At 33.2% G+C, this 18,264-nt stretch overlaps 1 protein-coding gene and 1 pseudogene across 1 annotated transcript; both read left to right on the top strand.

The window, feature by feature from the left end:
* The first annotated feature begins 1,834 nt into the window (after positions 1 to 1,834).
* Positions 1,835 to 14,661, top strand: LOC142541924 (uncharacterized; annotated as a pseudogene).
* On the top strand, positions 14,458 to 16,960 carry LOC142543194 (putative protein phosphatase 2C 24). Its single transcript, XM_075650297.1, has 4 exons — positions 14,458 to 15,022; positions 15,127 to 15,480; positions 15,862 to 15,967; positions 16,515 to 16,960. The coding sequence occupies exons 1-4, from the start codon at positions 14,711 to 14,713 to the stop codon at positions 16,799 to 16,801; spliced, it is 1,059 nt and encodes a 352-aa protein (XP_075506412.1). The 5' UTR covers positions 14,458 to 14,710; the 3' UTR covers positions 16,802 to 16,960.
* Positions 16,961 to 18,264: the final 1,304 nt, after the last annotated feature.

Genomic DNA, 18,264 nt, shown 5'->3' with positions numbered 1-18,264 from the left:
TCTCTATATTTTTCCTTTATTTCTTCATTTAAATATAATTAGCATGTTAATTTCATATTCAAAGTTTTACACTTTGAATAATGAATAGCTAACTTCCTAAAGTTGAGATGAAAAGGTGAAACTCTTGGCATGATAATAAGGTTACTAAAAGGTAAGAATCTATGTTTTATATTATTTAATCATTATTTATTGTTTATGTTATATTTATTTCTTTAAGCATTTTTATACCCTACTTATAAGTGGGAGTTTTGATTTATTGTTGCTATATGTTACACTAAATTCTTGGAACCATTTAAATGTTAGTTTGGTGTTACCAACCATTTAAAGTGGATGTCTTGATTTATTATATATGAATATATTATAATATTAAATTCTTGGAACCATTTAAATGTTTGTTTGGTTTTACCAACCATTTAAAGTGAGAACCTTGATTTACTATATATAAATATATCATAATATTAATTTCTTGGTACCATTTAAATGTTAGTTTGGTTTTACCAACCATTTAAAGTGGGAAGCTTGATTCAGTGTTTACAAATTTATATAGCACAATAAATACTTGACCACATTTATAAGTTTTGGTATATATTATATACTTGTAAGATAATAATATATAACATAATATAAATATGATTATTTAATATATTGGAACCATTTTATTAAGTGGATTTCAATAATGTTCGTTAATGTTAAATTTATTAAATTACCAAGAGTGGATCCTTTAATCTCAACTACTTAAATTAAAATTTGAACAATTAAAATTTACCCATTAAAGATTCAAACAATTAAAATTAAAAAGAAACAAAAACAAAAACAAAACAAAAAGACATTGTAGTGGACTTGTAATTACCTTAGCTTCCCTGTGGATACGATATTCGGACTCACCGAATTATACTACTTGTGGACAACCTGCTCTTGGGAGTGCAACAATCAAAGTCGCAACAAGTTTTTGGCGCCGTTGCCGGGGAAGTATAATTTAATTTCAAGTCTATTTAATTTTGTTTATAGTTTATTTTTCTTTATTTAAATTTTTATTGCTTTTGTGTGTTTTTATTTTTTTTGCATTTGCATTTGCATGAGCATTTGGTCACGTACATTTAGTGGTCGACTCATTTGAAATAACCCTTTATTTTTACAAAACATGGCGGAAGAACCCATCCAAGAAAATGAAGATGAAATTCAATCTCAACATGATCATGATAGACGAAGAACACTTAGAGATCACATGAATCCTACACGTACTATTGCACCTTCATGTCTAGTTTTTCCCCCTTGATGCATCTCATTTCAATTTTAAGCCTGGTATTATCCAACTTTTACCCAATTTTCATGGCTTAGATTCTGAAAATCCATACATGCATTTACGAGAGTTTGAAGAAGTGTGCAACACATATAATGATCTAAATTGTAGCATGAACACCATTCGACTTAAGCTTTTTCCTTTTTCTTTAAAAGATAAAGCTAAAACTTGGCTACAAAATCTTAGATCGGGATCCATTCGAACTTGGGATGAATTGCAACAACAATTTTTGAAAAAGTTTTTTCCATCTCATAGAACAAATTCTTTCAAAAGGCAAATCATTACTTTCACTCAAAAACAAGGAGAAGCTTTTTATCAGTGTTGGGATAGATACAAAGAATTGCTTAATCTTTGTCCACATCATGGTTTTGAAATTTGGAGAGTTGTTTCTCAATTTTATGAAGGCTTAACACCTAAAGATAGGCAAATGGTTGAATTTATGTGTAATGGAACATTTGAAGATAAAGATCCAAATGAGGCAATTGAGTATCTCGATTCATTAGCTGAAAATGCTCAAAATTGGGACACTATAGGTACAATCGAACCATCAAACAAGATTCAATCTCCTACATCTGGTGGAGGTATGTACACTCTCAAAGATGAACATGATCTTCAAGCTAGATTTACCTCTTTGGCAAGAAAAGTTGAGGCACTTGAATTGAAAAAGAATGGTCAATTAAAATCTGTTCAAGAAATTGTGTGTCACATCTGTGATACAAGTGATCATTTTACAAAAGATTGTCCCACTTTGCCCTCTTTTAAAGAATGTCTCCATGAACAAGCCAATGTTTTGAACAATTTCAAAAGGCCAAATTTTGAACCATTTTCTCAAAATTACAATCCAGGTTGGCGAAATCATCCAAATTTTAGTTGGAGGAATGATAATGCTGCACAATTTTCACAACCACATTTCCAAAATCAACAAAATTTTCAAAATTATGCACCTTATGTTCCTCCACCTAAAAGAAATTTGGAAGATACATTGAATTCTTTCATTGCAAAGCAAGAGTCTATCAATACTCAAACTGCTCAAACCATGACAGATTTGAAAGATACTCTTGCTAAATTTGCATCTGCACTTAATGTTCATGAAAAAGGTAAATTTCCTTCACAACCTCTGCCTAATCCCAAGGATCATCATTCACAAACTGGAACTTCTGGAACTCAATCGATGGATCAGGTAAAATCTGTTATTACCCTTCGAAGTGGTAAGGTTGTGGAAAAATCCATTCTTGAACCTTGTGAAGATGATGATAAATCAACTCCAAAGGGTAAGGAAGTGGAACCCATAACTTGCGAAGAGGAGGTTCAACAGACAGTGTCACCACCATTCCCTCATGCATTGAAAAATACAAAAAAATCAAATTTGAATTCTGATATATATGATATTTTTAAACAAGTAAAAGTTAATATTCCTTTATTAGATGCAATAAAACAGGTACCATCATATGCCAAATTTTTGAAAGACTTGTGCACTGTGAAAAGAAAATTGAATGTGAAAAAGAAAGCATTTTTAGCCGAACAAGTAAGTGCAATCATTCAAAATAATAATACTTTGAAATACAAAGACCCTGGTTGTCCTACTATTTCATGTATTATTGGAGAACGAAAGATTAAAAAAGCCTTGCTTGATCTTGGAGCTAGTGTGAATTTACTTCCATATTCAGTTTATCAAGAACACAATCTAGGCGAGTTAAAATCAACTTCGGTAACACTTTTACTTGCCATTAGATCTGTTAAAGTGCCAAGAGGTATGATAGAAGACGTATTGGTCCAAGTTGATAACTTTGTATATCCTGTCGATTTCATAGTTTTAGATACACAACCTATCGAAGCTTGTAATGCAATTCCTGTAATTCTGGGTCGTCCATTTTTAGCAACTTCTAATGCCCTTATAAATTGCAGGAATGGAATAATGAAGTTATCATTTGGTAACATGACCTTGGAGCTCAATGTTTTTAATCTTTGTAAGAAACCACATGACAAAGGAGATGAAAGTGAAGATGAAAATCTTATTGAAACTCTTGTGGAAGAAAACATTCAAGAAGGGAGTATTCGTGATCAATTAGATATTTGTTCAATTGAAATTGTTAAAGAAAATATTGAAATTGATCTTGATGATTTTATCAGGTATCACTCGTTACCAGGATCAGAGAAAGAATTTGATGCAAAATATGAGAACAAAGACGAACCACCCATATTGGAGTTAAAACCCTTACCAGAAGAATTGAAGTATGCATTTCTTGGAGAAGATGAAACATATCCGGTGGTAATTTCTTCCAAACTAGAAAGTGATCAAGAAGGTAAATTAGTTGATATGCTTAAAAGACATAAAAATGCAATTGGTTGGACACTAAAAGATCTCAAGGGCATTAATCCACTAATTTGCACACACAAAATTCATTTAGAAGAAAATGCTAAAACATCTCAACAACCACAAAGGAGATTAAATCCACACATGAAAGATGTTGTGAAAACTGAAGTTCTCAAACTACTTGATGTTGGGATTATCTACCCTATTTCTGATAATAAGTGGGTAAGCCCAACACAAGTAGTTCCAAAAAAATCTGGCATCACAGTGATAAAAAATGAAAAAGGTGAATTGTTAACAAGTCGAGTCCCATCTAGTTGGCGGATGTGTATTGATTATAGAAAATTAAATGACGCCACTAGAAAAGATCATTTTCCATTACCATTTTTGGATCAAATTTTAGAAAGAGTAGCAGGTCATCCATACTACTGTTTTCTTGATGGATATTCAGGTTATTATCAAATTCCCATTGCACTCGAAGATCAAGAAAAAACTACATTCACATGTCCTTTTGGAACATTTGCATTCAGAAGGATGCCATTTGGTTTATGCAATGCCCCAGCAACATTTGAAAGATGTATGCTAAGCATTTTTTGCGACATGGTTGAAAATTGTTTGGAAATTTTCATGGATGATTTAACTGTCTTTGGGAATACATTTGATAATTGTCTTGAAAATTTGGAAAAAGTTTTAAAAAGATGCGAGGAAAAATGTCTTATTTTAAATTGGGAAAAATGTCATTACATGATTACTTCTGGAATTGTTTTGGGACATGTCGTGTCATCTCATGGAATTGAAGTTGATAAAGCAAAAGTTGATGTCATTGCCAATTTACCCCCTCCAAAAACCATTAAAGAAATTCGCCCATTTTTGGGACATGCTGGATTTTATCGGAGGTTTATAAAGGACTTTAGTTTAATCTTTAAACCCATTTGTAACCTCTTAACAAAAGACACTGCATTTGAGTGGACTCAAGAATGTCAAAATGCTTTTGATAAAATTATTCGACATTTAACATCAGCTCCTATCATGCAACCTCCTGACTGGTCTTTACCATTTGAAATCATGTGCGATGCGAGTGATTATGCAGTCGGTGCAGTACTGGGTCAAAGAAGAAACGGTAAGCCTTATGTGATATATTATGCAAGTAGAACTTTAAACAATGCTCAAATAAATTACTCCACAACTGAAAAAGAACTACTTGCTGTAATATTTGCATTAGATAAATTTCGTTCTTATTTGATTGGATCAACGACTATTGTGTTTACTGATCATTCTGCTATTAGATATTTGTTGACCAAACAGGATGCAAAGCCACGACTGATACGATGGATTTTGCTACTCCAAGAATTTGACATTGTGATCAAAGATAAAAAAGGAACCGAGAATGTCGTAGCCGATCATTTATCGAGACTAGTAACAGGATCATCTTGTGAAATGACACCAATTAACGATAATTTTCCTGATGAACATCTATTTTCAGTTACTATTACACCTTGGTTTGCTAACATAGTAAATTTTCTTGTGATAGGAAAAATGCCACCGCAATGGAGTTCCCAAGATAAAAGAAAATTTTTGAATGAGGTAAAAAACTTTTATTGGGATGATCCGTATCTGTTCAAGTATTGTCCAGATTAAATTTTTCGACGTTGCATATCTGACAATGAGGTAAGTAGTGTCATTAAATTTTGTCATTCAGAAGCATGCGGAGGACATTTTTCTTCAAAGAAAACGGCTGCAAAAATCTTGCAGTGTGGATTTTATTGGCCCACTTTATTTAAAGACACCCACGAAATCAGCAAGATCTGTGAAAATTGTCAAAAATTGGGTGCGATTTCAAAAAGAAACATGATGCCTTTGAATCCTATCATTGAAATTGAAATCTTTGACTGTTGGGGAATTGATTTTATGGGACCTTTTCCATCGTCGTTTGGATACTTGTATATTTTAGTTGCAGTTGATTATGTTTCCAAATGGATAGAGGCAATTCCATGTCGAAAAAATGATCATAAAATCGTCATCAAATTTTTAAAAGAAAATATTTTTAGTAGATTTGGAATTCCTCGAGCCATGATAAGTGATGGGGGAACTCACTTTGTTAATAAACCATTTGCTTCATTAATGAAAAAATATGGTATTACTCATAAAGTAACTACTCCTTATCATCCTCAAACAAATGGACAAGTTGAATTAGCCAATAGGGAGATAAAGCAAATTTTGGAAAAAACTGTTAACTCAAATAGAAAAGATTGGTCTCTGCGACTTAATGATGCACTTTGGGCATATCGAACAGCTTTTAAAACATCATTGAATATGTCTCCCTATAGGTTGGTTTATGGAAAACATTGTCATTTGCCTGTGGAATTGGAACATAAAGCTTATTGGGCGATCAAAACTTTAAATTCAAGCATGGATGATGCCAACAAATTGCGTAAATTGCAACTTAATGAACTTGATGAACTCAGAAATGACGCGTATGAGAATTCAAGGATTTATAAAGCAAAAATCAAATCATTTCATGATAAAACAATTCTTAGAAAATCTTTTGAGATTGGTAAAAAAGTTTTGCTTTATAATTCTCGACTTCACATATTCCCAGGAAAATTACGATCAAGATGGACAGGCCCATATGTTGTAAAGCATGTGTATACTTATGGAGCTGTGGATATTGAAAATCCTAAAAATGGTGATATTTTTAAAGTAAATGGACAAAGGCTTAAACCATTTTTAGAAAATGAAATCTTTCAAGAAGAGTTTATTTGCCTTTCTGATCCTTGATTTTTTTTTTGTTGCATTTAAGTTTTTTTGTTTTTATTTCAGGTTTTCTTAATATTTTTATTTTCCCGGTTAAATGGCGGATAACGGTACTCCGTGACTCTCATAGTCGGTTAAATCAGTTTCCCACAATTGCTGATACAAAAATAAAAAAAAAAATTCTTTTCTTTTCAAAATGGATGAAATTCTCTCAAAAATTTGTAAATATTTTCCCTCTGTTTCTGAAAATGTTCTAAGAAAAATTTATGCAGGAAGGTGTGAAAGATTGAGATTGCTAATGCAAAAAGGAATTCCAGAAGATATTCGTCTTGTAATAGAAGCTAAGGTCCGATTAGGAGGAGAAGTTCCACAATCATTGCTCATTCGGTATTTGCCTGGATTAGGAAAAAGCACTTATGCGAAAAAACGAAGGGCCAAAAGTTTAGGGGTTTGTCATAAGTGTGCAAGATGGACTTGTGACAAATGATGCAGATCTTTGGGATGTGTTTCCAATAACATAGAAGATAAAATTGGTTTCATTAAGAATGGGCTGAGTAAGGAGTCTTTAGATAACATCTTATTGACTCTTGAGACGCATTCTAGTGGACATGTGCATATTGAACTTCTCCGTTTATGGAAACAATTCCAAGATGAGCGTCATAGTCTTGGGAATCCGACTAAAAAAGACCCTGTTTGCCAATTTATAAGAAAATTGGATGGGAAGCATATCCTCGACTCATAGAAGGAGTTGAAGTCGTTTCTGGACATAAAACCAGAGGAAAATTGTGAGCCACAATCACACTACTGTTTATATGCATGTGTGTCATTATTTTTTTTACTATTTATTCTGTTTACAGCTGTGACTCATAGTTTTGTCATGATAACATATTACTCCTATAAAATCTCTCATCTTTCTCTCTATTTTCGCAGAAAAAAAAAGAAAGTAAAAACATTGCTGGATCCTCTGCACAAACATTGAAAAATATTTGTGTATTTTGTGGGTCGAGTCCTGGAAAAAATGAAGTGTTTGTAGAAGTAGCGAATAATCTTGGAAAGATATTGGCTGAGAGAAAAATTCACTTGGTATATGGGGGAGGTAATATTGGGTTAATGAGATCTGTTTCAACATCTGCTCATCTTGGAGGTAGTCAGGTTTTGGGTATTATTCCTACAGCTTTAGCTGAAGGAAATATTACAGGTGTTACGATTGGGGAGGAATTAAAAGTTTCTTCTATGTATGAAAGAATCACTCAAATGATTGAAAATTCTGATGCTTTTATTGCACTACCAGGTTGTTTTGGTACATTAGAAGAAATTTTTCACACTGTTTCTTGGGCACAACTTAATATCCATAATAAACCTGTGGGCTTGTTGAATATCAATAATTATTTTGACAGTTTGTTGACATTTCTTGATAAGGCTGTGGAACAGAATTTCATTTCAGAAAATTCACGACGGATGCTCATCTGTGCTTCGACTGCCGACCAATTAATTGATGATTTGGAAGCTTTTGTTCATAAGCCTGATCCGATGATAACAAAGATCAATTGGTCGCAATCAAGCAGTAAGAAAAGGAAGTTGGATCATTGATTCAAAAGTCGTGGATTGGTTTGCGTTTGTTTCAGTTTGTTATCTTCAATAAAATTCCAGGTGATATCTCTTTCATTACGTACTCTTTATTAATAGTTATTTTGACATTAGGGACAATGTCATATTCTGATTGGGGGGAGAACAAACTTATAATAATAAAAAAAAAATTTAAAAAAATAAATAAAAAATAATAATATATATTATTTTAAAATAAAATCATGTTTATTGTTTGTATCTTAGTAATTTTTGCAAAAATTGTCATACATTACATGTTTGAAAGATTTAAATTAGAACATGCATTAATGTATTTAAGAATGTTTAAATTTTTATTTGAAAAAAAAGTCAATTTTAATATTCTAATCAATATAAAAATATGATTTATGAAATCTTTTTGAGTGATTAACCATTGTGATAATATCAGGTATTAAAGTATATGGCCTAAGATATACCTTATAAGAGTGCCTATAATTTTAAACTCACACATATTTTGTGAGTGAGTGGAGAGGACTGAGAAAACAGCTTTCGAGCCTTTATTGACCATGAGAGAGACTATCTATTGTTTAGATCTTGAGTTCTTATTTTGAAGAAAAAAAATGATATTTCCTGAAAAAAAAAGGGAGAAAAATACAAAAAGAAAGATATTGAATATCTATGTAATTTTTAAGTTATATGCTACGACCCATATATCTCTCATAAAAAAAAAACAAAAAACAAAAAAGAGAGAGAAATTTATTGTACAAATTAAATAAATATGTGGTCAAGAAGCATAAACTTAGTCTGATTCCATTATGTTATGCAAAAAAAAAATAAAAAAATAAAAAAATATCCGAAAAAAATATATAATAAGAACAACTAGATTTTGAATCAATGGATTTTCTATCTTTTGATTAGTTTGGCTCGTTTGTCTGTCTGCATTCTGTAAACCATTTTTCTGAGCATTTATCTGTATTCCAACTCCATGAGAGAAATCGTTGCCATAAATTGAAACATTTATTAACCTGTGAGGATATGGAGTTGAGACTCTTACTAGGAATTTCTGAAGGCCGTGTACATTTAACTACCTGAAATAAGCTTTGAATTGATCATCTCAAATTATTTCATAAATTATAATTATGATGATCTTGATATAACTTTGACAGTTTTCAAATTTAATTTAAACACTTAGATAGTTTTGATTACATTTCTATTTAAATTAATCAATATGTTTTGTATTGCTATTAACGCTTAAATTGCTAGGGACTAGCAATAAGCTGGTTGGGAGGTGTGATAAACATAAAAATTGTACATTAATTAAATGTTTTATAATATAAATATATAGTTTTTGTTTTATTAAATGTTTAAATATTATATGTTTTATAATAAATTGTATAAAATATAAGTTGTTGTGTAATTACAAGTTTTTACTATTTTTTACAGGTTCGATAAAACAAGAATAAACTTGGCGTTGCAAATGGGATTAAGATGATTCTTGGACCTGTAGAAAGTTGATGTTAATATCTACAATATTGGTGTCAAGCATGAGATAAAATCCTCTCACAATTGGGATCAAATTAAGCAACAAATAAAGTTACCAAAGGAATGACAGTTTTACCATGCTCTAGTATTTTGACCATATCTGTCAAATTACTTGGTCAAATGATTTGAAAAAAATACCACAACTAGAAACTCAATTATCCACATGTTTCTTTTTATGTGAAGAAGCAAATTCCAAGAAGAAGATTTTCAAAAGTGATGTGTAATATAATATAATATCTTGGAACACCAAGGAAGACTTTTGTGTAAAAAAATAATATTTTATTTGTGGTTGTCTCCCCAAATTTGGCTATAAATAGAGGTGCATTGTAATGTATTGAGATATCCCTCATTCTATGAACAAAACTTTGAGTTCATAATATTTCTCTCTATATTTTTCCTTTATTTCTTTATTTAAATATAATTAGCATGTTAATTTCATATTCAAAGTTTTTACACTTCGAATAATGAATAGCTAACTTCCTAAAGTTGAGATGAAAAGGTGAAACTCTTGGCATGATAATAAGGTTACTAAAAGGAAAGAATCTATGTTTTATATTATTTAATCATTATTTATTATTTATGTTATATTTATTTCTTTAAGCATTTTTATACCCTACTTATAAGTGGGAATTTTGATTTATTGTTGCTATATGTTACACTAAATTCTTGGAACCATTTAAATGTTAGTTTGGTGTTACCAACCATTTAAAGTGGATGCCTTGATTTATTATATATGAATATATTATAATATTAAATTCTTGAAACCATTTAAATGTTTGTTTGGTTTTACCAACCATTTAAAGTGGGAACCTTGATTTACTATATATAAATATATCATAATATTAATTTCTTGGTACCATTTAAATGTTAGTTTGGTTTTACCAACCATTTAAAGTGGGAACCTTGATTCAATGTTTACAAATTTATATAGCACAATAAATACTTGACCACATTTATAAGTTTTGGTATATATTATATACTTATAAGATAATAATATATAATATAATATAAATATGATTATTTAATATATTGGAACCATTTTATTAAGTGGATTTCAATAATGTTCGTTAATGTTAAATTTTTTAAAATACCAATAGTGGATCCTTTAATCTCAACTACTTAAATTAAAATTTGAACAATTAAAATTTACCGATTAAAGATTCAAACAATTAAAATTAAAAAGAAACAAAAAAAAAAAAACAAAACCAAAAGACATTGTAGTCGACTTGTAATTACCTTAGCTTCCCTGTAGATACGATATTCGGACTCACCGAATTATACTACTTGTGGACAACCTGCTCTTGGGAGTGCAACAATCAAAGTCGCAACAAAGAACATGTCAAACATTTAGAAGTTTTCTCTAATGTTTGCAAAAAAGATGGACCGATTTTATTAGAAAATAAAGCAATCATTGCCACAAGAAAGATTGAATTTCTAGGAATAGAAATTGATGAGTCTGGAATAATTTTGCAGGATCATATAGTTGAGAAAGTGCAAAATTTTCCAAACGAGCTAAAAGAAAAGAAACAACTTCAGAGTTTTCTAGGAGTTGTTAATTTTGATGGAATGTTTATTAAAAATCTAGCAAAACACAGGAAAATGTTTAGTCCATTATTGAAAAATGATGCAAGATTTATATAGACAAAATAACACACAGAAGGACTTGTCAATTTAAAGGAGATTTGTAAGAATCTTCCAAAAATGGCTATTCCTCAATATGAAGATGATCTGGTATTGTATACCGATGTCAGTGATCATTCGTGGGCTGTAGTTTTAACAAAGTTCACACTAGATAGAGAACAACCATGTAGGTATTGTAGTGGTTTATTCTCAGATGCAGAAGCCATAAAATATCATATCAACGAGAAGGAATTTTATGCAGTAAAAAGAGCTTTTGAAAAATGGCAATTATTTTTACTTGCAAAGAAATTTATTTTGAAAGTTGAGAATACACAGGTAAAAGATTTTCTGAGAAACAAGATTGAATCCAAACTAGAAAAAGCTAGGCTTTTAAGATGACAAGCTTTATGTCAAAATTATATTTTTGATATAATTATTATTGAATCTCACGAAAATATTCTTGCAGATTTTTTAACGAGAGATAGACAGCATTGAAATTGATTCTATCATCAAGATGCAGAGGCATTTGAGGGAACACCTTGAAATGCTTCAAACCGAGTTTAACAAGTTAGCACTGAACGTAGAAATTGCGGAAAGGCTTCAAAAAATGGATAAGAGAATTGTCTCTGACCGAATTAGATGATGTTTACCAGCATAAACTCAGTTATGGTCTGTAACGCAAAGGCCTATCCTCCATGGCATCGAGAAGCCATTGGTTTCACGAATGGCGAGTTTTCGAGTACAGGACTTTATATGTAGAGCAGGGGATTCAAATACCCCTAGTACAAGTGTTAAGCCGGGATCATCCTCTGATGAGTCGGCCAAAACAAAAATTGAAACTCTAAATTTCAATCTCGAGTCTTCAAGTCAACCCTTCACCTCGGGGATTGAAGAGGGAGAGATCAACCTTAGACCTAATACTGACAGGGGCAAAGCTAAGGTTGGTACTAATGAAACTGCAATTTCTCCATTCCAGATTTATCAACAGACTTGGGAGAAATTGAATACAAGAATTGGCATCAACCCAGCCATGGTTCGAGTTGATATTGTAGGAAAATATCCTAGGGTATGGATGAAACAAAATTCATATCCAAAGAAGGTCAAGGCTTGGTATGAATTTGAAGCTCTTGCCTCAGTTTATACTACTTCACCCAGCTTCCCGGAGATTTCAGCATTACCAAAGTGGATACAGGAAGGGGTACAGGAAACTTGGACGAACAATGATCATTTGTCCAGGGAAGATATTCTGGAACTGTATTTTTTCAGTACAGCACCAGAACCAGCAGGAAAAGGCTCACACGAAGCCTTTCATTTTATCAAGCTAAGGAGGCCAGACATGAATGTTCAGAAATTCATCAAGGACCCTCCTACAAACGAAACACCCCTAGTCTCTTCATTCAATGAAGATGACATATCTATCAGGAGAGCATGGGGAGTTTGGGTCTGTCTAACAGAGATGGACAAAGTCAAGTATCCACTTAATTTTTATCAAAATTCTTTAAATGGATCTTTCCTGTTGAATACAATGACAGAAAAAACAACGAGATTCGCAGAAGATCTGTTCGAAAAGAAAAGAAATCTTCTCTGGAACAGCAAGCTACCGGCAAGTAAAGAGACTCGCCGAAAATTCTGTAATATGGCACATATAGGAAGATGATCAGAAAATATCGGCCCAGAATGCCAAAACCAGAAAAAACCGGAGTTTGGTAAAGGATTCAAGCCGAGATCTGATCGGAAACACTTTACCGACGCTAATACAAGTGGGGAAGGACCATCATGTGAGTGGAAAACAAGGACCACCAATAATCGGTGGTAAAGGACAAAGAACATTGGATTCCATATCTTTAAAAAAGAAAAATCCAATAAAAAGACAAGAGTTAGTGGGCAGGTGACTAACCCACTAAAAGGAAAGAGAATCTGGACCTAATTACATCTATAAATAAAGAGTTAGTGAGAACCGGAAAAATAAACAAAGCTGGAAACAATGAATATATATAAAACAATTTTCAAAGTTTTCAAATGAAGAATCAAAGCTACAAGAAAATCGCTGAAGGTTTTCAAAGAGCTATATCAAGTACTAAAAGAAGCAGGGAACGAGATATCAGCTGATATGATCCAACGCATATATACTATTTGTGCCAGGAGATCAAATCAGAAGAACATGTTATTTCCATATTTATGATATAGGAAAAATACAACAAAAGTGGAGGCACCACTCAACCACTACAGAAAGTGGTCCGGATGCAAGCTGTAAATGTTTACCAAGATTTGAAATCCGAGTTTCAAATCCGAAGAAGCCTTCTATAAATAAGGCAGGAAGAATGAAGTTGGGATCATCGAACATTTCCTCATTTTCATTCAAAAATAACTTGTAATATTTTCTTTCAAGTTTGTGTTTTGTGAGTTCGGCTACTATAAGTAGCTAAACAATTTTCTCCTCCTCTATATGAGGTTACAATGTAATAATAAATATTTGTGTTTGAATAAAGAAAACCTTTCCAGCCTCTCTCATGTATTATTTTCAAAATTTTATCTTTTATTGTACACTTTAAGGTAGGAAACGAATTAGGGTTGTGCCAAGTGCTGCTGAAGGAATCTGCATCAGTAACCATCTGTTGCGACGGCGTGGTTAGGCTGTAAGGAGCCGTCTGTAAAACACGGTGGATATAACCCGTGACACACCAGTCAAAGAGGTAAAGATTTAATTTTTATTTCGGAAGCATGATGAGCATTTTATAAAATAAAATAAAATCGATCATTTGAGCAAGGTATATAGGCTGAAAACCTTGCGTAGCTGTATGTCTTGGGGCTATATGCTTCAAGAACAGGCTCGATAGGTATAACAATGCCACATACCAGACATAAAAGGAGTAAATGTATTTTTGAAAAATTTAAAATATTGGGAAGTTAAAACAAAAAATTGATGGGATGGTGAGTAAGAATAAAGTTGAGAGGGGATGCATAGAGTTACCGAAAGTTTATCCAAAATAAAAACGTAGAAATGAATAAAAACGTAGAAATGAATGAACAAAATTAGAAAGCCGAAACTCAACTACTGAACATCCTCCTCAAAAAAAAAAAAAAAAAAAACTACTGAACATCGTCAAAGCAGTGATTCCTCTTCCTCCGTCGCATCAAAGAGGCGACACCTGCCCCACCTGTTGCCATCTCCACCTTCGACCCCTCAATGCTGATTAAAAAAATCTCGTACACTCTACGCGTGTCCCTGTGAACCTAATTATCTGCGGGACCCATTAGTAGAGAAAGCATTTCGGTGTCGTGCTTTCATTGGATTTGTGGTTTCCTTGCATTGTTCATCCTACACGTGTTGAGCTTCATCTGGCTGTGAATGGGGATGGACGGTCCAGATTCGGTTACTCTTCGGGAGGGGAAGCATTAGAGGTGCGTTGGCTTGCTTCGTTAGGTTTCGGTTTTCGCGAGAGAAACTGAATGGGCAGGCGGCGTTTAAATTCTCTGTATCTTCTTGTTTTTGAAATTGAACATTTTCTTTTGATTAAAGGTAAGAGGTTCGTGTTGCAAATGGCCTAATATGTTGCGGTTTGGTGGGTGAGAACGAAGGTTCTTGCGATACGAGCAGCCGAGCGGCGCGGCGGCGGAGAATGCAGCTCCAGAAGGTTCGAGCGCGGTCGTCCATTTTGGTGCCGATTGAGACCGATGATGATTCGAAACGTCATCGGTTGAACGAAGGTGTTGCTAAATGTGGCTTGATGCCGGAAATTGTGCCGGAATCGTTTCTATTCTCCGACGGAGTCACTCAGATGCGGCCGAAATTCGGAATGGCCTCCGTATGCGGAAGGCGAAGGGACATGGAAGATGCAGTGGCGATCCACCCCTCGTTTTCCAATCTACATCAAAGCAGACCACAAGTACTGCACTACTTTGGAGTTTACGACGGCCATGGATGCTCTCATGTAATATATTTTTATTGTTGATTAATGTTGGTCCACATAAATGTCAACATAAATCATAGTAAATCTTTCACATCACCATTTTCGTACTTTTCTGGGTTTTTTAGGTGGCGACGAGGTGCAGAGAGAGGCTTCATGAGCTAGTGAAGGAAGAGTTGGATTTTGCAGAGGAAGAACTAGCAGCAGCAGAAAGCTACTGTGACCGGAAATGGTGGAAAAAGGTGATGGATCGAAGCTTCGGCCGCATGGACAAAGAAGTGATTGCATGGAACGAAAACGTGGTTGATGACGTAACTCCGAACTGCCGCTGTGAGCTGAAGTGTCCGGCGTGCGACGCCGTTGGATCCACGGCGGTGATAGCCGTAGTCGCGCCGGACGAGATCATTGTGGCGAACTGCGGTGATTCAAGGGCGGTGCTCTGCCGCAATGGCAAAGCCATTCCTCTCTCCAACGATCACAAAGCAAGCTCTTGCTTCTCCTCATCTACACTTCCTCGGCATTAAATTTTATAAAAACTTAAAAACCCATTAAAACACAAACTTCATTTTTAGAATCACTATAGCTATGCCTATATAAAATCATTTTTCGTCATGAGGATGTAATCTGTTTCCGCTAACGCTATGGCCGGCTTTTATGAGCGAGGGGGAAAATTATTTGTAATTAATGATGTTCTACTCTTAACGACTTGCGTGTTATGTTCAAGAATTCGCACACGATTTCATAGATTCCATTGCAAGATTAAAAGAATGATGTATGGATAAAAGTTAATTTGGATGGTAGTGAAAGATTATAATTTTGTACGTAAAGAAATATTTTACTGAGAATGCATATTAAAAATGCAGCCGGACCGGCCTGATGAGCTGAACCGGATCCAAGCCGTAGGTGGGCGCGTAATATTTTGGGGGGGTGCGCGTGTTCTTGGAGTTCTTGCCATGTCTAGAGCTATTGGTAAGTCATTTTTTCAAATTATTTTTCTGTAATCGAGATGATATATGGATTGGTAAAGATCAAATTTTTATTCAACAAAACTTGTTCATGAGTATGAAATTAAATTTATTGAAGCGCGTGATAATATAATTTGTATATGTAAAATCTACCTAACCTCCTAAATATATATCACATTTAATCTGTTTCAGTGGGTTTGGTTTCACAGAAATTCCATTCCAAATACTATTAATAATGTTTTGTATGATATACTTCTATATAAAAAAAATTAAAATAGTTTTAATGTTTTTTTATTGAGTGAAGGATTTCTTTCGAGAGAGATTCGATTTTAATATTTGAACGCTTGATAGGAATTATTTTTTTCGAATTGAAGTTTAGATTATTTGTATAGATTCTTAAACTCCCATGAAATTGTTGAACGTAAAACGCGCTTAATTTTCTGTTTTTTATTAATTGAACGTATAATTAATTTCCTACGTAGGTATATTTAAAATTGTGTACATGCATAATATTAATGATATTAATTGGCTATATATATTGCACGCAACAGGCGACAATTATTTAAAGCCATACGTAACATGGGAGCCAGAAGTGACCGTGATGAAGCGAATGGAGGACGATGAGTGCCTGATCTTGGCGAGCGATGGGCTGTGGGACGTGGTGTCGAACGATACTGCATGTGGGGTTGTCTGGATGTGCTTGAAGAACAAGCATGGGCACGATCAGACTGCATCGAACAATGCATGTGCTGATGCATCAATGCTTCTAACGAAACTGGCTTTGGCAAGAACGAGCGCAGACAATGTCAGCGTGGTAGCCATTGACATTAGAAAATAATTACGTGGGTATGCCAGGCTAAATCGAGGCCAAAGTGTGATTTTTTTTTTAAAAAAAATCAAGTTTCGACACGGTTTATCGAAGTGCAAATCATTCCGTTGAATATATATTTAGAATCTTTGGTTTCTATTTTTAGGGTTTATGCCTCTTTTCATTGCATCCTTGCTATTATTTTGGTTTCCGAAGTTTGGAGGCTTTATGTTGTGATATCCCGATACTGAAGTTTATGACATCGGGAAATTAACAATCAAACACTAAAAAAAAAGTGTTTTTTGGTATAATATACTGGCAAACTAGTATTTGTAATAAATAAACAAGGTTTTTGCAAAGCAGAAGTCAAAATAGATAAAGTGTTTAATCGATTACAATTGAATTAAAAACATTAATCAAACAGGACTTTCGAAATTGGTCATCAGTCCAGAACATCTCTTATTCTTCTTACGAAAAACCAACTTATATAAACACGTCCATGCAAATTATTTTAATTATTTAATTGTTTTAATTTATTTATTTTAAATGTTAGCATGATATTTATTATATGATTAAAAGTATGATTACATTATTAAATGATAATATAACACGATTTCATGAAATTGAAGGATTTTTCCCAAATATTCGATAATAAGCAGTGGAAAAGAGACCGAGGACGACCAAGACAAGATAATTATTTTTCATTAAATTAATAATTTCAAGGCTTCCTTATATGATTAAAAATGATTTAATTTTTCTAAAAATATTTTAGAATTATTTTACGAGTCGAGCTCGATTTTTCCCGGGAAGCCGGTTTTGGACAAATAAGAAATTTTAAAAGATCAAAAATATTATTTTTGAGAAACTACTTTTATAAACATTTAATATTTAACTAATTAAGTGTTATTGGATCCAAATTAATTATTTAAAGAAGGTCCAATTACCCTTAAGCTTGCAAACCAAAAACCAAAGCCCATTAGCATGTTGTTTAAATCTATAAATATGTTACATAGACTTTCAAAACCCCATAATTTTACTTTCAATCAGCCGAAATACACCTCACACACACTACAATAATTTCGAGAATTTTGGGGAAGAAGAAGGCTTATGTTCTTCGTCGTCCGATCATCCAACATCACACCCTCGCTATCGATCGTATATTCGAGCGTTATAAACGCAAAGACACGTTTTATAAACCCTTTTAAACATCATACAAATCATAATATGTGTGTGTTAATTGATTATGCATGAAGAAGATGAGCGTTTGATTATTTTACGGTATGATACTTATTTTCAAAGTTTTAATTATTTTACGTACATTTTGAAGAACTTTATGATTCCCAATGAGAAAAGCTGCCAATACATGATAAAATATGAACAAAACATTACAAAAATTAAAGGACATAACAAGTTGGAACCATAGGAATGGTTAAGGAAGAGACGGTGGGTTTTTGTTGGGTTGCACTTGAGTCATGGGGTTGGCTAGGATTCAT

This window comes from Primulina tabacum, chromosome 4 (genome assembly GCF_025594145.1).
Source record: "Primulina tabacum isolate GXHZ01 chromosome 4, ASM2559414v2, whole genome shotgun sequence".
NCBI lineage: Eukaryota > Viridiplantae > Streptophyta > Magnoliopsida > Lamiales > Gesneriaceae > Primulina > Primulina tabacum.
The sequence above is the reverse complement of the archived record's forward strand: the minus strand, read 5'-3'. Positions and strand labels throughout refer to the sequence as shown.

Excerpts from the sequence above, each read along its gene's own strand:
- LOC142543194 (XM_075650297.1), top strand. The coding sequence starts at position 14,711 with ATGCAGCTCCAGAAGGTTCGAGCGCGGTCGTCCATTTTGGTGCCGATT. Across the intron at positions 15,023-15,126 it reads ACGGCCATGGATGCTCTCAT|GTGGCGACGAGGTGCAGAGA; the intron begins GTAATATATTTT and ends TGGGTTTTTTAG. Across the intron at positions 15,481-15,861 it reads CTCTCTCCAACGATCACAAA|CCGGACCGGCCTGATGAGCT; the intron begins GCAAGCTCTTGC and ends TTAAAAATGCAG.